The 22913-nt window shown below is 38.4% G+C and overlaps 1 protein-coding gene across 1 annotated transcript in view; it reads left to right on the forward strand.

Moving 5' to 3' along the window:
* Positions 1–22913, forward strand: part of CDK19 (cyclin dependent kinase 19) — a 121976-nt gene that overhangs the window by 17722 nt on the left and 81341 nt on the right. The window contains exon 2 of the mRNA XM_058800947.1: positions 1374–1449. Within this exon, the coding sequence (XP_058656930.1) occupies positions 1374–1449 (76 nt within the window). The remainder of the gene's footprint in view (positions 1–1373; positions 1450–22913) is intronic.

A 22913-nucleotide genomic window follows, 5' to 3' on the forward strand; every position in this document is an offset into this window, starting at 1 on the left:
GTAAACAACCTGAGTTGATACTTCGCAGTGTATGGAAATGCTCTGCATAGATATTAGGACCATGTATAAGAGAGGATGGGCATTTATTATTTACTGTTTAAAATTTGGACTAATTAATGAAATCAGAAACAATTTCTGAGAGATAAGGTGTGATCTTATTACCTGTGGCATTACACGTTTTCATGTGTAGTTGGAAAGCATCTGGAATTTTTCTTGTTAAAATTTTATTTCAAAAAGTGTAGCTCAGTGTTAATTATAGACATGCATCGAGGGTTTAGCTGCTTCTGAAAATTTCTGAGAATAATGCTTGCCTGTGTTACTTACAATATGTGTAGACAGCTATTTTCAAGTTATCTTGTGTTGTCCCCACATTTTGCCACTCAGTCACTTCTTATCCCATGAATTTTGGAGGGAGAAGGTCTGGTGGAAGGTGGGAAACAGGGCACAGGCTTGGAGTTGAAAGCCAGAGAGACCGAATCAAGGGCAAGTTCAGAATCTTTCTGTGTGGCAAACCAAAATGGTTTGGGACTGGAAGAAGGGCTAACTGAGGTCTACCAGAAATGCCACAGGGAATTTGGATAGGGGCTTGTGGGTTGTTGAATTGTGACTGGTGAGTCTGCAAAGGGGCATCAACACTGTGGGCATTGGTGCCTACCAACATCTGTCACTGACAGCTGAATCCTGCAAAAACATATTGTAGGCTGTTTCTGTTATGTCATGAAAGCTTCAAGATTCTACCTCTTGTTCTTTTGGTGGTCCCTCTAAATCACTTCAAGCTGTGATTATTTAAAAGGATAGTACAGTATTTGGGCTGAGCTTTTTTTCATAATCTGGCTTTGTACATCAGAGCACAACATTTCACATGTGTTTTAGAGATCTGTCAGTAGCCAGTGCTTATTATATAAATAGTTTAAAATAGTAGTATTTCAGAAATAAAAGTGGATTGAGAGTAGCTCATAAAATCAAGAAAAAAGCTTGCCATTCCCAGATATTTCTAGGAGAATTTTTCCAGGCATGGGATACGACTGTGGTGCTTTCACAGTAGCAGACAGTATCTTGGAATTTCAGAGAAAGTGTCCTCTAAAATTCTGTGTTTGCACTTATCTACAGATATTATGTCTGTTTTCAGAGAGAAATAGATATTTACCAAGTTTGTTTATAAAGAAGGTTTTGTTTGGGAACGGTAAGGTTTTTGTTAAAAGAAAACTTGCTTTTCATATCAAAATGTAATTTATGCATAAAAGCAGATTGGCTTTTCAGCTTCTTGATCCAGACCAAATTAGTGTTTCATCATTATACTGATATTGATTGGTGTAATGTAAGTCAGAGCTAAATATATTTTTCTTTCTCTTTTTTTTTTTTTGTGTGTACAGAAAAGATGAAAAGGAGTATGCACTGAAGCAAATTGAAGGTACAGGGATATCCATGTCGGCCTGTAGAGAGATTGCAGTAAGTGTACATAAATGAAAGTAATTTTCCTGACATTATTACTCAACAGGTATTTTATTTTCCTAGAATTAAGTAATGTGGAGATTATCCAAATGTTTTCTTTAAAGTATGCAAGCATAGAAGTTTATTCAGATCTGAACCTTTTAAAGAAGCTTTTAAAATAATAATTTTCTTTTAGTTCTTTTCAGGTAATAGTAATGCCTCTTTCTGATATAATTTTGTTTCATCTTCTTTTATGTGTTGAGAGGGAAATAAATACGAACTTCTAAATGAAGATTTACTTTAAAAAGGAATGTTTTTAAAATGACTTGAAAGAAAAAGGTTCTGAAGGATTACAACTACCATCTGAAGTCCACTTACTAATAGTGTATTTTATTTTAGACTAATGGTGACTGGTTGTTCTTTAGTATCTGAGAACTTTTTGTTCTCCTCATTTTTAATTTGTTTTGCCAAGTACAGGGAAATTTCATAACAAAATGAAAAGTAGCTCTAATTATATTTTTTTACATGTGTCTTTTATTACATACCTGTTATTCCTTCAAATTGGGTAAAAATTAAGTGTTTGTAAATAAAGGTAGAATTTGATCTTTAAATGTTTTTTATGTCTGAAAATGTGCATTACTGACAAAATGCTGGATACTGAGTAGAATTTTGTAATGCAAGTATTTCTTGCATTGCAAAAGGAGTGCACTTGCTTGATTAAATATTTACCTTGTCTTACTGCTGTCACTATGCAGTCAGCTGTTGAATGTATCTTAGAATTGTGCCTAAAGCTTTTTATAATCTGATAGTGTTGCAGTGAAATACAGCATTCAGATGTGCAATGCAATGTGTGGCATTAGAAACTCATGGTGTCCATGAACTGAACAAACCATTGGGTTGTGTTTAGTGTAGTGTCCGTGGTGATTCTGTATGAAGAGACTTAACAGATGAAACTGCTGTCCTTTTAAAGTGCTTATCACTATAAGGTCAAGGTCACTCATGGATTTGAGAGGTGGCTGCATTGCTGTCAGTCACTTTACACAGGATTTACCCAGTGACCTTTTTTTTGCTAATATTTCTGCCTTTGGAGGAAATAGGAAATCCTTTTAACATCAGTACTAGGTTATATTATTGGTACTACAAAGTAATTTTGGACAATATTGAGGGGTTTTTTGTTTCTTGGATTCTTGTTCTTTGTTTTAAATTCTACTGCTGTGGAGATGTGTGGTTTAGTCTGAAGGAGACTTTCTTGTGGGCATGATAGCACTGTGATATGGAGCTGGTTCTGTCTACCTGGACAAAACAATGTAAGGAAGGAGAGAGTGCCAAATTACGTTTTAATTCCCATGATACATCACTTAAAAAAAAAATTATTAAAGCTTTATACAAAGGTCAGTACAGCTTACGAATTTTGGTATCTACTGTGTAAGTTACTTGGCTGCTTTCAGTGGTTCTTCTGGTAATTCTTCCATGAGTTAGATTTAATATTTCTTCATCAAACCTTATTGTAAAACTCTGTAACCTGAGCTAATGCAGCACATCAGCATTTGCCTCAGTGAAATTTCAGGGCAAATATTAGAATTGTGAAATAGTTGAAAAAAATTATGAAGTTTTTGTCATATGGCCAAAATCAAGTGCATTTTCCATAAAAAGAAACAGACTTTAAATAATGCATCAATAGCTTATCTTGTATTGAAAGGCTTAGATAGGTGACAAGGAGGGTAATGTTTACTGATTAAATAAAGATTATCAGCCTGGACAGAGGCCATTTTAAAAATGTCATGAGTAGTTCTTTTGGCACTTAACCCTTCCCCTTTGCTCCAGCAGCAAAACAAACCCAAATCACGCTTTGGAAGATGAGAGAATGACAGAGACACCAGTGCAGCTCATTCTGTGTGTGTATGTTCAGAATATTTTAATGGTTCTGTAAACTTTGGACGCTTGACATTGTACTCAAGAAATATATTGCTGAACTGAAAGACATTCAGTTTTACAGTCCAAGACCATTTTGTGTGTCTTATTGCATAGATACCTATAATAGGATCTGCTGGCTAGCTTTCCCTGAAGGAAAAGGCAGATGACTTCTCTTCTGACATTACAAATCAAGTTGGTCTGTCTTTGCTTAGGACTTCAAAACCCATAGTTTCTCTTACTGCTATTCAATTGTAGGAGCTTTTTCTGGAAGAAAGTTTATATCAGTAGAAATATCATATAGGCAGTGGTTCCTGTGGCAAGTGATTGTTGCTTTATTTCAGCTGTAGGGTGATCCCTGCTTAAAGAATCCTTATTTCAGCCAATTCTGCTGTATTGAGTACCAAAATACTAGAAAGGACTCTTTATACCTTAAAGAATTCTGTGAGTGTGTAAAAGCTAAATTAGTTCCCTGTAACTCAAGTGTGGTCTGAAGACAACTGAAATGCTAACTATTTCTGTGTTCTTGTTATGAGGCAGATTATTGCTTGGCTTAAGCAATAGCATTTTCTGAAGAGCAGAGCTGTAAAATGTGAATGGGAGTAATGAAATAGAGTGTTTCTATTTTTAGATGATTATTTAGTTAATGAATGTGACATTTCTTTCAGCTCCAGGCTTGCATTAGCTTATTTTGGAACCTGAGGTGGGTTGAAAGGAAAACTTTAATTCAGCTGCTTTTGTGTTTTACATTTTTCCTTACCTTATCTAAGTAGGTTCTTTAAAACAAGAAGTGAAGACACAAGAAACAGACCAGAGGAGTATTATTTGTTAAGGCTGTGTTTTCCTGTTGAATGTCTTGGCTGTCATCTGTTAAGAACCACAAGCTAAGACTTTTAAAATCTGCAAACAGGTAGTGGTAATGGAATTTGGTGTTTCTGTATCAAAAAGCACGAGGGTAATACAGCTTTATCTCAGACTTCTTGTCCCAGAGGCTGCACTTCCTGTGAGAATATATTCAAGTTAATTCAAGGACTTTGTTTTTCACAGTAAAGAGACTATAAACTTTTAATTGTGAATTTTGGGAAAACTTAATTCAGAAAAAAAGAATACTAATATGCCTTTTCTTAGTCACTCACCAATAATGTAAATTGTAAATATATGGATATGTATCCTGTCCCTGAGCATGGAAGAACTTCAGTGCAATTGTTATTGGCTTATTTAGCTGATATGATGGGGTTGAAGATGGATTCACTAAGTGAATGGAGCATGTCAAAAAGCAGGATCATGACCCTGGAATTTAAGAGAGCAGACTTGAGCCTCTTCAGGTATCTGCTTGGAAGTATTCTGTGAGACACAGCCCTGGAGAGAAGAGGGGTTCAGAAAAACTTGTTGATATTCAAGGATCAGCCCGTCCAAACTTAACAAAGTTCCACCCCAGCAAGGGGGAAAGCAAACAAGGGCAACAGGAGGCCTGTGTGGATGAGAAAGGAGCTCCTTATTGAACCTGGACATGAAATGGAATTATATGTGAATTGGAAGCAAGGATAGGCAGAACAAGAGAAGTATAGAGTTGCTGTTTGATCTTGCAAGAATAGGGCTTAGAAAAGCCAAGGCTGACATGGAGTTGGATCTTGCAAGGGACCAGAAGGGCAGCAAGAAAGGATTCTACAAGTACATGAATGTCAAAAAGAAGACCAAAGAAAATATGAGCCTGCAGCTGTATGGGAATAAATGTCATGAAAAAGGCCAAGGTACTCAATATGTTCTTTGTCTTAGTGTTTAACAGTCAGTCCAGCCCTCAGGAGTCTCATGCTCTTGAGACCGGAGAGGAAGCTGAGGAAGGAAGCCTTACCTTGCTGGAGGAGGTCCAGGTTAGGGACCACTTAAACTGGACATTGCCAAGGCTGTGGTACCTGGTGGGTTGCACCCACAAGTGCTGGGACCTGCTTGGATTTTGTTATGAGACTGCTCTCAGTTATCTTAGAATGATAATGGTGAATTATCTTTATCTCTCATTATGGAATAATTATTATGAATTATCTCTTCTTAGAACAAGTGTCACTCCTGTTTCCAAGGAGGATCAGGGGAGCTTCAAGTTGGTCAGCTCCACTTTAGTCTCTGGGAGGATGATGAAGCAAATCCTCATGGAAACCATTTCCAAACACATACAGGACAAGATGGTGATTGGAAGTAGTCAGCATGGATTTTTGTGGGATCTCAGCACCTCAGGACTGATGTGCAGAGTGGCCGAGACCACCCTTGCGGGGCTCGGGAGTCCTGGAATGTTGCCAGAAGTGTCTGGTGGCTGGACTTTGATCCTACAAGGGAGACGACACCTGTATGAGGATGGGAGGATTTCACTGGGGTAAATGGTGAAGGGATAAGTTAATTAGAGTGTAAGACACAGGGTTTAGGATTTCTGTACAGGGGGGTCTAAAGAAGTAAGATGGAGGAATTGGGGCGTGTCCTGTTCTTCTTCTTCTTCTTCTTGGCCTCCATCTTCTGTGGTGATGTTGGCACTTTGGGATTGGTTATTACTAAAAGTGCACTGGTTAATAAAGGTAAAAGGTATTGGGGAAAAATGATAAATATTGTATATGTAACTTTGAGTATAAAGATAGGTGACCACCCCGGGGGCTCGCAGTGTGCTCATGGCTGGCTGCTGAGCAGACCTCTGTCGTGCCAAGAGAAAATCTTTTAGATAAACAATTAATAAACACCGAGACCGAGAAAAGATCTGGAGCTTCTTCTCGTCCTTTGAAGCGTGGGTTGTCCAAGGCCACCCCGGGCCTTTCCAGGTCACCTAAACAGCTGAGAAACCGACAGATTTTCAAAGGGAAAATAATCCTTAACCAAACTATTTGTGCTGTATAATAAGATGTCTGGCTTGGTGAATGGGGTGAATGCTGTAAATTCTGTTTATCTTGATTTTAGTAAGGTTTTTAATGGTATCTTCCATAATATTCTCACAGAACAGCTAACACAGTCTGCAGACAAAAATGACTTTACAAAAGGTTTCACATGAACCAGAGACTTGAGTCAAGACTTAGATGTTCTTTGTTCAACTTCTGGTCCTTTCTAGCTTTTTTTGCACCCTCACCAGTAAGAATTTCCCTTCTTCCGAGGATAAATTATGAACTCTAGCCTTCTTCTCTGTAAATAGTGACCTTAATTCTGAACTTAATTCAATTTTTCTATATCAGGGTGGTTTTATAGCTCATTCTTTTTTTCCTGTAGGGGAAAAAGAGACCAGGCTGTTGCAGATTATTTAAATGGGAGAAGCAGAGCTGCAAACCAGCATTGCTAGCCTAGTGTTTTTTGAGTGCCCTAAATTGGTGCTGCTTTACCCTGTATGAATGTTGGGTCTGGGTTCTGTAACCATTTTAGTTGCCACATCCTGTGCCTTTGTGTGCTGGTTTTTAGGGGAGGCTACTCCTTCTGGGAGGCCTTGATATGGTGCCAGTATGCTGTGGCACACTAGTGGGAGCATCAGTTGGCCTTTGTTGTTCAAACTTGCATTTATGGGTTCAGGCTAAAATAAATTCAGACTATAATGTTAAATGAATTACTGAAAGCTCAGTTGAACAATTTAGCATGCACAAATCATTCTCAGTTCTTTTACCTGCTTATGCAGTATATGTTCCAAAGTAGTACAACATACAAATATTTTGGTTCCTGAGGGTGGGCAAAGTTTTAGAAGCCTTACAGGTTTAATAATATATCTTTGTAACCTTTTTGTGTTTGTCAGCTCTCTTGAAGGTGACACTTTCTCACTATATTTACATTCTTTTCTGCCTTCCTGCTGTCCATTGCCTTCCTTTATGTGTGGGCAGTTCTTCTGGGGTTGTGTCCCTCTCTTCTTGGGTTTGGCTATGCTGTGATGTTGTGCTGCTGAAGCTGAGCCAAGGAAATCAGCCAGACTTACCATCTCCATGTTGAAGCACTTTGTGCCTTTGCCACATTTCCTCTGCTGCCATTGGCAGCGTGGCACAGGACTCAAGGGGACACGTTGTGCTTTGCTGGTAGAGCTGGTAAAACTTACTTGCTTTTACCTCTGTCAGATGCTGCACATCATTTACAAGCTGCTCTCACCTCCCTGTATGGAAACTGCTTAGTCACATGAACTCAACATGAAGTTACTTAATTTGAGACTGTGGACCAGGCTGGCCTTAAACCTCTTTGACCTGTCTCTGCATCTCTTAGTAACATGGAAAAAGTCAGCTGTACAGGAATAATGGTAACTTTTACGCATTTATAAAACACTTAGAAGATTTGTAATGCCATTGGCTCTCTTCAGGTGAAGTTGCATAAAATTTCATAATAGGTACAAATTCTGTGCTTCAGCTATGTTGGCCTTTTCTTTGTCCATGACTATCACAGTGGCTTACAGTATTTGCTACTGTGTAGACTTATGTAGACTTGGATCCCTGGCTTTGTTGGAGGCAAGGTTGAGTAAAAAAAGGCTTTTAAAAAGTCTGTGTACCTGAGTACATTTGCTATAGGAGATTCCTTTTGAATGTCAGGATTTCTTTTCCCATGCCAAGACAGAATAAATGAGTAGAACATTTGGCAATGTAAAATCTCCCCATAAATTCTGTACTACTTAATTAGAAAAGATTGTTTATGGAAACTTTGAAACTCCACTCCCTCTTTCAATAGCTGGAGGTAGTGAAATAACTGAAAAAACTTTTTTTTTAAGGGATTTTTGTTAGAGAGCTAAGGCATGTGTTGGCTAGAAGTGTCTGCATTGTGAATCAGCTGGAAAAAGGTTTTTTGGTTCAGCTACGTGACAACTTGTGTTTTGCATGCCATAGGAAGAATAAGAGCTCTCTGTATTAAATGATCTAATCTTGTATAATCTGTGTAATTTAAATGCTTTTTGTGTAAGGGAGTACTTAAATTCCTGCTTCAGTTATTCTTCAAAAGGTTTCTGTGGATATTTTTTGTCTTCTTTATTGCTTCTGAAAGAACAATTAACTTAATTAAATAAAAAAGTACACAAATAGTAAATATGTGGAATAAAGCTATTTTTGTTTAATCAATTAAGTTGATGTTTCTATCATACACTGTAGTGTTTATGAAAATAAAGTTTCACAGCTTGTAGTACAATTTTATATCAAGAAATTGGACAAAAGTAGAGCATCATCTGAAGCTAGTCAGCTCCATTGTCTTAACTATAGCTATGTCCTTCAGCAATTTAATAACAAAGAGTATGCAGAGGAGAAAGGAAAAGGAAGAGGCTGCTTTTTGATTTCTAAATGCAAAATGTGCAACTTATTTTCATGCAGAAGTTCCTTTTCTTTTCTTGAAGTTGTGTTTCTGCTCAAAGCAGGAGAGCAATATCAGTACATCTATGGCAAGTACATTAAAAAGAAGAAAAAGAAAGCTTTTACCCCATTCTAACATGGTATGAGCCGAGGAAACATCTTTATGAGCTTGAAACTTGACATCAGTTAGGATGTAATCCACATTCCCAGTGCAGCTGACTAGGGAGAATGACTTCAGTGCTATTTAGGCTCAGTTATTTTCACTTTGTATTTGCTGTTTTGTTCAGATTCTGAATATTCTCAGAATACACAAATGGTGCTTTCAGAGGAAATGAACAAAAACCCAAAACCAGACTGCTTCAGAATAAGCTTTAGGCAGCAATGCACTGAAAGCAAATAGCTGCTTTATCACTCAGATAAAGAAAACCAGAGTTGCCAATAACGCAAAGAAGAGATTTTTAAGTACTTACTTGCCAAACTTAGATGCTCCCTGCAAGACTCTGTGTATGTGTTCACAAGTGAACATATATACTTACACATTTTAAAGCTTCAGCTGGAATGTTTTGTAAATCATGTTCTTTTCTGAATTTGCCATAAACTTTGTTTGCTGTTTCTCATTCTTTCTTTCACATTGCATTCCTTATGCTCCTCCATTTGTGCTTTCCCAGTAAAGTAAAATTAGTTTGTACCTGTTTTCAGTTTATTCTGCATGGAGTTGTAAAATTGTTTGAATTAATATATTGACTTTGCATAACTAGAATGTCTCTAATTTAACATTACATGTGGCTACTTTTATGCCTCAGGCTGAGAGGTGATGGCATGGGTTATCAGATGATGGATTACATTTAACTTGGAACTCCTATTATTGAATCATCCACTTCATTTAGAAGCAAGCTCACATTTTCCTATTCAGCCTTTCATGATCAGTGTAGTAGCAGAAGCTCTTGTTGCACTTGATATCCCATGTAAGTGTCAAATCAAGGTGAGCTTCAGCTCTCCTGACACCATTCCTACATGCCTGGGCAAGGTCTGTAAACTCCTTCCTCCCATGTAGCCTGTCCCTGTTTGCACCTCTCTGTACACTGGCATTTGAGCTCTGACAGTCTGCTAATCCAGACAGCTCTACTTGTATTTCTTAACAGACCTGCCAGCTTGCCTGAGCAATTTTGCTCTTCAGAACTGCTTCCTGTGGCTACCTACCAGTTTCTTCAGTAAGCTGTAGTATGCTGTTCTGAAGCTCCATGTCTGTGCTCTGCCTTCTTCACTCAGGGTCTTAGAATCATAAGATAATGGAATGGCTTGCGTTGGAGGGGGCCTTAAAGATCACCTAGTTCCATCCTTCCTGCCTTGGGCCAGAGATCAGCCACCACTAGCATGGCCCCATCCAACCTGACCATGAACACTGGGAGAGATGAGGCATCCACAGCTTCTCTGGGCATCCTGTTCTAGTTCCTTACCACACTCTTAGTAAAGAATTTCTTCCTAACTTCTAAAAAAATCTTTCCTCTCTTTTTAAATTTAAAATTTTTCTCCCTTGTCCTATCACTGTCTGCCCATGTAAAAAGTCCCTCTCCTTTTTATAAGCCCCCTTGTACAAAGTACTAGAAAGATGCAGATGATCTCCCTGCAGCCTTCTCTTCTCTATGCTGAATAACCTCAGGTGTAGTTAAAGGTTGCAACAGCCAAAGCTATCTTGTCAAATCTCCAACCAGTTCTTCCTTGTTGGAGAACAACTGTGTGCTACCTTTATTGGCCCTTCCAATATGTATATCAAGAAGCTGTTCCTGATAGCTTCCCAAAATTAACTGAGTCAATTCCAGTGGATGTCAAGGAGGTAGATGTCTTCTCATAAGAATGATGGCTTGTGGATCAGAGACTTGTCTGAATTTAGAGGAGACTTCACCCTTTTCCCCATCTTATCAGATGGTTCTGTAATGTACTCCCAACACAATGTACTCCCAACACAACGTCCTCCTTGCTGGTCTCTCTGGTGTCCCAGTTCCATAAACTGCCTGAGACTTGTTGCTTCCTATGGAGTCTGTGAAGCAGAAATGAAATACTATTGGTAGTGCTTAAACTGGATAAATTTAATACAGAACAGAGATGGCTGGATTGCAAATGGATCATCACTAGAAGAAAAAAATTCTAGGAATTTGATCAAATGTTGCTTCTTTTCCCCAATAAATTACCTGGTATTGTCTTCAGCCCTGTGTGTGCCTAAGTGAATAGTGTTTTTAGTCTGCAGTCATATTTTACTCTGCAAGTTTTTGTGTGCAAATTGTAGTCAGCTTTATTATTGAAGGCAAAATGTCACCTTCTACTAAAACTTTATTGACTTAATTGAATTCCATTATGTGAAGAGTTTCAGTGTGGTGTTTGTTTTCTTGTGAACCTCTATGTCTTATTTCTGTGGTAAACTGAACAGTAGCTCTTTTTAAATACAGCTTCTACTGTATGCTACTGAGATTTTTCTTGTCTTTATGATGACTTGAGATGTAAATGTTGGGGGGTTTTAAGATACAGGAAGCCTTTCCTGTCTTGACACTATAGTTAAGAGTACAGCACAAAGTGGATAGCCTGGTGTCTTTAATTCTGTGATGCATCTTACAGTGTTTGCATTTTGATAAATGCAATTTGATAAAGACTATATGAGCATGTCTTGGAGTCTCTGCTCCATTTGGCCATCAAATTGGCAAAATGCTTCTGGCTTGTAGAAAGAGCATCACACTCATGCTTCCTCTGTCACTGCAGTGTCAGGATGCTTCCTGGAGCCTGCCTGTTGCCTGCACATTGTGGATGTAGCAAGTTGTGGGTATGTGAATATGCCACGAGTGTACTTGGCCTTGAGCTTTTTCATGTGCCACCATTTGAGCATACTGAAGTTAATGTAGTCCAGGCAGGCTATACTTCTGGAAAAAATTATTATTTTTTGAATATGTGGAATATTGAAAAAAGCTATCAGTAGAATGATTTTTGATTGGTGGCAGTTATGAAATGGGAGATCTACTGCCAGTTCTTGAAGACATTGAGTCCCTGCCTTTTCTTTCTGTGCTATTGAACTTAGTCCATCCCATGGCCCCTGCAAAGTTTATTTCCCAACTGTCATTGTCTTTCCATATTTTCACTTGCTTATTAGATTACTTCAGTTTCATTTTTACCTCAGTTGCCTTTTGTACTATTTCGCTTGCTTTCCTTTATCTCCAGATGTCTTTAATATTTACAGGCAATATAGTGGTTTTGTGTCTGCTAGTTCTATCTTGGATCCATTCGGGTTTGATTTCTCTAAGCTCCTACCCTAAAAAAGCTTCTTATTACTGTGATTAATGATCTCTCTCTCCCTGACCAAACTCCAAGGTTTGTTCAGTATCCTCATTTGCCTTAATATCTTTGCACTTCAGACTTATAATTGTTTCTTCTTTTTTGACATGTTATATTTGTTGTGTATTAGTGATTTTCTGCTTGCCTAGGTTTTACCTAGTCTGTTTAATTTTTCTCAGCATGGGTGATCCTTGCTGCTTTACATTCTGTCTCTAAATGTTATACTGTGTGCCTAAGAAATACTTTACTGTTGTGAAATTGTCTTTTGTACTGTTTCACATTTTAAATTCTCTGAACTTTGCTCAAAGCCATGCAGTCAAAATAAGGAATTCTACTGTGATTTTATGTTTAATAATTTTCAGCTATCTCCATTGTTCAGATTTTCAGTCTAAGGCCAGATGGATGATTTAATTTTTGCTTCTTCTGGGCATCTCAAATCCAGACCATTTTCAAGCTTTTCTTTTTTATCCTCAGTACTTTTGGAGCTCATGCATTTTTGGTTTTTGTTTTCCCCAATGGAGATGAGCCTGGAAAACAGATCTATGGTGCTTTCTCACTGGGATTATATTTATAAAATTATAGAATGGTTTGGGTTGGGAGGGATCATCCAGTTCCAATCCCCCTGCCATGGGTGGGGACACCTTCCACTAGATCAGGTTGCTTCAAGCCCCATCCAGCCTGGCCTTGAACACTGCCAGGGATGGGGCATCCACAGATTCTCTGGGCAACTTGTGCCAGTGTCTCGCTCCTCGCACAATGGGGAATATCTTCCTAATATCTAATCTAACCTCACCCTTTTTCAGTACAAAGCCATTGACCCTTGTCCTGTCACTACATGCTCTTGTGAAAAGCCCCTCTCCAACCTTAATCATCCTGCAATTTCACTTTCTGTGTTTGTTGGTCTTCCATCACGTGCAGATGGGAAAAAAATAAATCCATCCATCTTGCTAAAGCATGCAAATGAATTTGGTCATCCAGTGCACTTCATTGTTGTTGTTAACATTTTATCAATATTTGTAGAATTGTGGTGAGTTTAAGGCAACAAAGGCGTCTTCAAAGTTTAGTCTGCTACTTCTCTCCTGAATTTGGCTAGAGGACTCTAGTGAGTGTCTGTAAGGGATGAGTCCCTTTAGTGCTCGAGTAGCTCCAGTAACCCAGAGGGGTAGCAGTGAAAGTGACTGTTTCTGCACCACATTCTGGGGGACTGAGCTGACAATTCTAGATTTGATAAGACTTGCTCTCAAACTACTCATAAGCTGCAGCATTTTCAGCTTGACAGCTTGGCAGTCACGGTGGTGGAAACTGGCTGAATACAGAGCCTCAAAGTGACTGTTGCTTGGCCAAAGGACAGTGACACAGCTGTTGCTTTTAGTGCATGTGAAAGTAGGCTTGAGTGTATGCAGTCTAATAAATATGGGCTTAATGTTAAAAAGTCACAGCATTTGGCTGCATTAGTGGCGATGAGGGAGCAGTGGGGAGAGCGAGTGTGCAGAGTGACTTAGGCTGATATTGCCCTTTTACAGTGCATGATGCTCAGAAGGATTCTGTTGTCTAGGTAACAGGCTCTGTACTTCATTTCTTAAGAAAGATGGAACAGATGTTCCTACAAGAAGCAACCAATTATCGCCAGTGAGAGCACTGGCAGTATTTAAACTAATTGCTTTGTTGTTATATACAGTTCAATTCATAGGCTGTGAATAGTGAAGAAAATGTAAAGGAAGGACTCTTTCTTGCATGGATTTTCCTGAATGAAGGTTTTAAAAATCTTTGCAGTTTATAAAATTGCACTCATCCATGTGCCTTTTGAGACTTCCATTTATCATTCCTTTTTTCTCTATATCATCCAGTCTTTTCTATTTGATATTTGTAGCGTCTCTTTCATGATCCACTGAATCCCATTGCTCCATCACATTTGTGTCAGATCACATTAATTTATTTTGTTTATTTAAAATACCTAAAAATCTGAAGGCAGTGGGGTAGAAGGATGCTTGCAGTGGAGTTAGAGATGGAAGGACTTTTCTAAGAGATGTGTTTTCTTAGACTTAATTTTTTTTGTTTTTGGTGGCAAAATCCAAGCACAGCAAGTCAGCTAGGGACTGTGCTATTAAAAGCTGGGGCAAAAGGAAGCCATATAGAATGGTGTATACATGAAACCCCACCATGGGCTCCTTAAATGGGGACACAGATTGTGTGTGCTGAGATAAGCAGGTGGTGACAGTGGCAAGAAAGAGAAGAGCTGAAGGTGACAGTGAGGAGCAAGGAGTGCCCAAGCTCTTTCACTGCAGCGTTTCCCAGCAGTGTGCCTTCTTTGTGTGAAAAGTTGTGCTAAAGAAACTTCTTGTATGGATTCAAGTGTTTGTTTTCTTTATGGATTTGGCTTTGTTAGTCTGGGATGTTATTGTAGTCCTCACAGCATAAGATATGCTCCTGTCTTTTATAGGAGATTTAGGGGGAGGTTTATGTGTAAATCTACTTTTATACCTTTGGGATAAAAATCTGATGTTGGGTATTAAAAAAGGAGAGAGGGCATTTGGACCAGATTCTCAGGGCACTGTTTGTGAGTCCTTAGCAAAGCTGAGCTATAATGTTATGCGTTTTAGACAAAAGATCTGGCCCATTGCCTGAACTTTTCCATGCTTCTTGCCAAATAAAAGGGCAAATATTCTATTTTTTAGGTAGGACATTGCAAAAACATGTTTTTTGTCTTGGCAATAATAGGATAAGGGAAGAATCCTTGTCTTGCTCTCGCTTTTGTTTTTCCTCTGATAAAGGACTTGCTGTTTTGATTTTTATCTAATGGTGGAAAATGTCATAATGGGTGGAAACAAAGTGCATGTTGCTCTTCTTAGATGATTTGGCTGAGTTATCCTATTGTATAGTAGTGACATGTTGATTGGGACAAAATGTCTTACTACATTCAGTTATTTCAATAACCATTGTAAAATATTTGCCATCTTGAGTAGGAAAAAAATATTAATTCTAGGGTTTTTTAATCTTTTTTACCAGACTTCTTGCATGTAACTTGTAATCTTTTACTTGTCCTTCCTCCAACTCTGGCTCTTGGCTTTTCAAATGTTATCTCTAATTTTTATTCCAAACCTTTTCTTTATTGTGCAGTTTATTCTTTCAATAGTATCCTTCACAGTCTGTTGCTTAGACCTCTTTATGATATCTGGTGTGTAAGTATTCACAACTTCTCATTTGTGACTTCATTCCTGCTTGCTTTTCTTCTGTTGATACAGTTTTTGATTCTCCTTGCATTTCCTTATTTTCTCACAGGCTCTGTCGGCAGCAATATTTACTACTTTTGCTGCTTCTTTTGTATTCTAGACTACTTACAATAAAATCTTAGTCACCTTCTCCAGATTTTTCACCTGCTTTTATCACAAGTTCCTCCATTTTTGCAGCTTAATTATATCACATATTGCCAGTGCCAGGTTCTTTTCATCACCCTTGACATAAACTTTGAGCCCTTCTCTTCTTCTGCCACCCCTTTCTGTACAAATTATTTCAACTGGTTTTATTCCTGAAGGTTGTGCTCAAAGAATAAAAGATTTTGACAAGGACTATTTATTTTTCCATTTTCTGTCCTTGGAAATAGAAATTTCTTCCTTATGCTCCTTCTTTTCCCAGCACTGGTTCATTTCCCTTATGCCTCGTTTTTTCTTTTTTCTGACCTTCTGCTCACAGCACAGCCTGCCATCATAAGTAACCTCACTGTAAGAGGACAGTTTTGCCAGAGGGTTGGTGTGCCTCTGGACTTTGTGCTGAGGTTAGGAGGAGCGTTTGCTATGTTGGACACATTTCTGTGCATCTCTCCTCCCTTGACATTTTTGTATTTGCCCTTTGCTTTCCCCTCCACTACTCTGTCTCTATGTTTCTCCCACACAGTTCATTCCTTTTTACACTTCCATATCCCACTCCTCACCTCACTAACATATTTTTTTTCTGTCTTCAGCTTTGCTAGTGTCCCCTGCTTTTTTTCTCTCCTCCCCTCCTTCCCTTCTGGTCTAGCATATTTCTCCAAGGTCTTGCAGTGAGGATAACTCACTGAGGATAACTCACTCTCATTCCAGCTATGCCATTTCTCCTGCTCAGTGTTGCTGAGCAGAGCAGCTGGTAAGATGCACCTGTGTTCCTCTCCTCCTGTGGCTGCCATGCTGATTTCCTTCTCCCTGGGATGGGTCTCCTGACAAGCTTTTCCTTCACCTTCTTCCTATCTCTCTTTCTGGAGTGAGTTTCATGTCCACTGCCCCATAAGAAGTCAGCCTTCTTCTCAGGGATTGAATTAAGCAGGGAAGAAGTGAGGGATGCTTTCTCCTTTGCTTTAGTGCCAGAACTGTCTCTGACCTGCATCATTTAATAGCTCTAAAGGTTTTTCTACAGAGTGTGCTCAAATAGCTTTTTTTTTTTCCCAAGGGAAAAAGAAGCACCAGGTGGCAGTTTGATGATCAAAATTTGCTTAGCCTGATTTTATTTCTTTGGTAACCTGTGCAGAAGTGCAAAAGATCTCATAATACTGTGCAGCTTGTGTAATAAAATTACATTTATGTCTGTCATCTTTGAATTTTAATGTAGTGGAAATGGGAGAGAAACTATCCTACCTATTTACAGACAGCAGTGGCTTCTTGAATGACCATTATTTCAGCGCAAGTTGAGGGTAGGGGGAGAATCTTTGTCACTCATCTTCTGTAAAGAGCTCCAAGATTAGGAGCGGTCAAAAAAGCAAATTCAAAGTCACTAAAATGATTTTCCAGTGTGTTTCTTAAGTCAAGATCTGAGAGCAAATCACACTTGGTCAGCTCCGTAAGTCCCTATGTTCAAATGATGAGTGTCTTTGTGCTATCTCGGTCTCTTTCCACTTTAGAAAGGATACAGTAGCACTAGTAAAGGTAGAGAGAAGGGGAATCGAAACAGTTGGTGATAGAAAACTGTTGGGGGGGGGTGGGGAGAGAATGTGAGAAAATGAACATAGCAGGTAATCTCGCCCCTGAGGAGTTGCAGCTGTGCTAATTACCAGAGATTAGGAGCAGGCCTGCCCTTAACAGGCCACAGCTGTGTCCAGTGAGAATGAATGCCATAAAGGAGGGGGTCGGCTGGGTGAGGAGGGAGTTGGTTGTGCTGTGAGGAAGAAGGAGGAGTTAGTGCTGTGAGGAGATGCCTATGAGAAATCGCCAAGAAGGTATGGAACTTTTGCAATAGGATGACAACAGAAAACTACTTCTGTATGAGCAGAAACAAAGTAGGCTTGGAGGCTGTGGGGTGGAAGGGAGGGAAGCTGAAGGAAGATGTGGGAAGTCTAAATTCACAGACTTGGATGGGAAAGTCAATTATGGGATTGTTATTCAATGTTTATCAGAACATAAGAACTAAGGCAACTGAAGGAAGATAGCAGTCTCTGGTTCTTAAATCCCTGATCTGGTGGGTTGCTGGAAGCTGACTGCTCGTATCGTAAGAGGCTTGTACTGTCTGTGTACTGCTCAACCTGTTCTTTTCCTTGGTGTTTGCCTCAGCTATGTTGGGGTAGGATAGTAAGCAGACTTTAAATGAGTTTGGAGTCTGAATCACATACAGCAGCTCTTACTTCTTTGACTAGGGACACACATGTATTTTGTGTTTTTATTGCAGTGGTGTTCTTATAAAATGGCTAAATGGTTTATGTGAATAATCAGGTGTTCACTAGTGCCCAGACTAGAAAATTAGAAGCAGTAAACATGCAGGAGGCTTGCTGTATTCTTAGTGGGTTATGGCATCATTGTGTAAGAAATTTATTTAACTTCCAAAAGATGAAGTTCTTTTTCTTCAAGCAGTCTGAAGTTGTTTCAGAAGGAGGATGCATGTAAACGAGTGCTGTAGTTTTTGCTGGGATTAGGAAAATGTTTGCTGCTACTAATGCATGCATGCTTAATGAGATACTGGAGGAGTTCTCTTGGAGGTCTTGAGAGACTTCCAATTAGTCCTTTCTTTATGACATCTGGGGCAGTGTCAGCAGTCAGTTCTCAGGAAGAAAGTCTAATGTGAGTGTTTGTAGTAGGTTGTTTTCAGGGCCACATGGCTTTTGCTGCCTTAGGCAAAAAGTCAGCTCACTACCCATTTGCTTGGAGTCAGAGTCTGTTTAGAGAAGGATTATATTCGTTGGAAGATAAATGCATAGTGCCACATGCTTAACTTCTTATGTTGGTAAATATTAACCAGTTACTAATTTCTTCATCTGATAACAACCTAATGTTGTTTCCAAAGCTTTCTTACAAAATTGATCTGGTTTCTTATGGGTTGCTGTAAGAGCATATTTACCATACCTTGTTTATATTTCTGTCCCTCTTACCAAATTCTGTAACTTGCTTTAAGTCACCCTTTTGAGCCTTCCTGACCTGTATTGCTACTTACTGAGGAAAATGTGATTTTGCTGCATTCGTTGTCTCATTAAAGGATTTTTTATATTTAATAGAAGAATGAGGAAATAGCAGGCCATAGATTACAAACTGAATTTTTTATCCAGTTGCAGTCTGATCCTGAGAGTATGAGAAGAATCTTGTGGTAGGCGTTTAATGACTTGGGAGACTGCCAGTGAACATCTTGTTTTAGCTTGCTTCACACATTAGATTTGTCTAATGTGTGGCTGAAGATTGCAGAAGATTTGGGTGAAAAGTAGAAACCTATGAGCAAAAGCAGAACAAATTTAATGGGTGATTGTGTTAATGAACTCTAAGAATGTTCTGGTGTTGTGCTTCCAGAGTGAAATGCTGAATTTATTGTAAATAACTGTCAACAGAGTAATTATAGAAAGAATTCTTGAGTAAAAACTCTGAAAGAGTAATATTTCTAAATTCATCTTATTTGGAAACAATATATAAGAGACCTGATCTATGTGCACAACTTTTACTATTTTAAACAAGCCCAAGTTAATAAAAGGAAGTTAAAACCCCTAAATAATACATTATCTCCTGCTGTCTGCAGGCATGTTTCTCGTTTGGAGTGTGGTATTAGACTCAATTTACACTTGCAACTGCAGGCTTGTGTATTAGCTTGTTTAAGTAGAGGTAACACATCTAAGACATTAAAGCACATCAGCTGAAGTACATCAAAGTTTAATGGATGCTGTCATTCAGAACTGAAGCGGTTTTAACTTGATTCCCATAAGGAGCAGAGATTTAATTTGCTTAATATGTTTTGAATTCATACTTCTGATTTGATTTAATTTTCTATTTAAAGAAGAGCATAAATATAAATCATGTATCTAAAAGCCTGTATCCCAGTCTTGAGTGAGTAGAATGAGGCATATGAAGGATATGAGCATAACCATTAGGGTTGTGTTTAGTTGGTTACTTAGCTGGGTTTTTTCCCCTTTTTTTCTTTTTTATTTTCCCACATTAATTATAAAAAAGTACTATTTTCTTTTAAACCGTAAATGCTAAAGTACATATGAGTTGTCACATAACAGTGTCATGGAGAACTTAATGGGATTTACAAGACTGTGTTATTCCTCCATGAAAAATCTGCTTTCTGTGATTCAGCATCATGGAAATGGTATATAACAGCATTGTAACCCAGCTGGAGGTTGCTTTTTTGTTGGTGGATCAACCTCCTTCTTTGGTCCAGATTAGGGCATAGGCACTTAATTGAGTTTCTTCTGAGTATCTCAGAGCATGGACTTTATGCTGGCTTTAGGCAGACAGGTGTCCTCATTCTGGCCATGATGGACAAGGACCACCTCATGCCATTTTCCAGGAATGGGGGAAGGGCTCCCTTTTGGGTCTGTCTTATCAGATCCCTTGTGATGTGGTGGTGAGCATTTGCATATGAATCATTCACCTCTCTTGCACACACTTTTGTTATTAATATTGTTGCTGTTTCCAGTAAATTGTTCATGTCTCAAGCCTGAACTTTGCCTTTTGTGCCATCAGTTCTTTCCAGCCTTCCAGAGGGGTTGGGGAAGAGCGAGGAATGAGCAACTGACATGGTTTGAAGTGGTTTTGGTGGGAACACTAAATTAGAGAATACCATTCCTAAACCATGACACAAGATAGCTGATACCTGATCTGGCATACAGCCCCTGGATGCAAAATTAAGCTAAGCTAGTTATTTTTTCCCAACAGTTTTTGAATTCCAAAAGTGTGTTTTGTTAGTGCTTTGTCTTATCAGAAGAGCGCCTTATTAAAATGCTATTGGACATGATAAATTATTGTTAGATTGTTGTCTCATTATAACTGTTGATTTATATTCCTGTATACCTCTGTATTGGAGAAATAATTGTCTGCAAGTTGAGAACATGGATGTGAGAGTACTGAGTAGCAGCACACTTGACCTTGAATAATACACTGAGTCCTTTTACAAAACAGGGGTAGATTTAAATTGTAAAGTTGGATTTGTAACTTGCAGCTTGCATACTTGAGAAGCTGCATTTTTTGGCCCTTTCCTGGGAAAGGGCTGGGATTCCTTCCTTCCTTTAGGCTGTAGAGAGTCACCTCTCTGGAACAATTTTTATGTGGAATATTGTCCTGAGGTGTCTCTCCAGTCACTGAGCCCCTTGTGTTCAGCAGGTCAGGGCAGTGGCGAGGACTGAAGCCATGTTTGCCACTTGGTTGTTGTTGAAAGAGGAGATGCTGGCAGTCTCACAACCAATTTATTATGGAGCCAGATCTGTCAAGCATCATCTGAGAAAGCCCCTCACACACTGAATTTTACAGGTGGTTTTGGCAGAAACTTTGGGTCTTGGATATAGATGCTGGATCAGCTCAGCATTGTCACACTTGATGCACACTGATTCTAGCATATGTGGGCAATTTTCATGCCATAGGATAGAGAACTTCAGGATAAGAAGTAGAGGCTCAGAATTGCACTTTTCTCTGAGCCCAACAAACACATTCACTAAGTTGAGAGGCTGGTTATTGTCACTGTTCAGATGCAAGAAGTTGTTAGGTGGAAGTGTAGCTATGATATTTTCTGAAAAATCCCTTTGCTAGGATTTTTCTCCTGAGAAGCCTCAGAGGAAAAGAAAAACAATAATCATCTGTTGCTGTGGAACGCAACAGGTGCATCTTTGGTTGGTCCATGTTGGTTGTTTCTAATTAATGGCCAATCACAGTCAGCTGGCTCGGACTCTCTGAGAGTCACGAGTTTTTGTTATCATTCCACTTCTTTCCTTTCAAGCCTTCTGATGAAGTCCTTTTTTTATTATTTTAGTGTAGTTTTAATATATATATCTCATGAAATAATAAATTGGCCTTCTGAAACATGGAGTCAAGATTCTCGTCTCTTCCCTCATCCTAGCATCCCTGTGAACACCACCACGTGGAAGTTTCAAGGTCTGTGGGTTTTGGGTTTTTTTAGTGGTAATTTCAAATTACAAGTTGTGTTTATACTGTATAAAATGTGGAAAATGGCAAATAATCACAAAAATGAAAAAACTGCTTTAATAATGGAAGCAGTCAATCAAGTCAATTAATCAAAGAATCAGTTAAGTAGAGGAGATAAGTAAACTTTAGGGGGGAAATGGACTGTAAAAATATTATCTTTGCAGGATAGTATTGCAATCCCTGCCCAATATTTTGTATAGATTAGAAGTTTATTACCTTTTGAGAGATGCATCACTATGGTGCCATAGTTAATTGAGGTTGGAAAAACATGCTTTTTGGCTGTTCTTTGCTAAAGAATTGTTTGTCTTGCTTTGGTTCATATACCATTTAACTTTCTGAAATCTTGAGTGGAAAATCTTTGAAAAATGGATTATCAGCATTGATGTCTACTCATCCTATTTGCCTTTCTGCAAGAGTTTTAGAGCACCTCAGTTGCCATCACTGTTTATTCACTATGAGATACAGTGCTAGAGCAAGGTGATAACTAGTTGTCAGGAATTCAGAAGTGTGGAAATGTTAGAATAAAACCTGCAAGAGAAAACTATTTGCAGTTTAAAACTCCAGAGTGAATGTGTGGGTTTAGGAATGATGTGATGCTACTTGTAATGTGTTGTATTCCCTCTCTCCAATTTTCACATTTTAATATAGCTTTAGGTTTAAGAGTCTTTGTTAGTTTGATGGGAAATTCCTTTATCCTTTCAGTAACAGAAAAAAATTCTCGTCAGCCTAAAAGCAAATTCAGGCTGTCTTAAAATCTTCAGAAAGGACCAACATTCACTATTACTTTTTCAGCAAGTTACTTTCAGTTTAGTTGTTGGTGTTATCTGAATGGTTGGATGTTCTTTTATTGTAGGCCAAATAAGGAGAAAAATCTCTGTAGAGAGAGACAGAGCTTTAACTTATCTATGCCTTTCAGTTGAGAGGAAAATGGTTATTGCGAAATCTGAGCCAGACTGACCAAAATTAAATACACAGCTACCTTTAAAAGAAGAGAGTGTAGAATTCAATTGTCCTAAAGGAAATGAAGTTTCCTTTAGGAAGATGTGCAAGTTCAATTATAATTCAGATTTGTTTTGTTGAAAAAATATGAAAATAAATTAGATATATAATATGTGCACTGGAGCAAATTGTGTGTTCTTAATGTCAGCATTTCCTTATATAGGTGTATTAAAAATTGAGAAATTTCTTGCATTGGAAGTAATTTTACAGTTGTCCTTTGTCTCTATTATTAAGAAGTCTGTGCTCTGGTCTATGATATTGGTAAGTAAGTAATTGAAAGAATTTTTATACTTGTATTTCTGCTTGTGTGTTTCAAGATAAATGCCAAAGATAATTTTTTTTTTTTTTGCTGGAGACCTTAAGAATTAAAAATGCAGCTATCCCAGTTTCTATTTCTTTAGCGGAGTTAAAATGTAATACTTTCAAGATGTCTTTTGCCAAGCTTTTGTTTCAGAATAAAAATGTTATTTAGCAATGCCAGATCGTTTTCAGCTCCCGAAATGAAAATATTTATAGAATAAATACTTTCTTAATCCTTCTCATAGGAGGAGGGTGGGGCACATTTTTGCCTTTTTCCTGTCCTGACATTTGGCAGTTGACTGGTTAGATTCTGTTAATTGTCTTTTTTTTT

The sequence above is a fragment of the Ammospiza caudacuta genome, chromosome 3 (assembly GCF_027887145.1).
Source record: "Ammospiza caudacuta isolate bAmmCau1 chromosome 3, bAmmCau1.pri, whole genome shotgun sequence".
NCBI lineage: Eukaryota > Metazoa > Chordata > Aves > Passeriformes > Passerellidae > Ammospiza > Ammospiza caudacuta.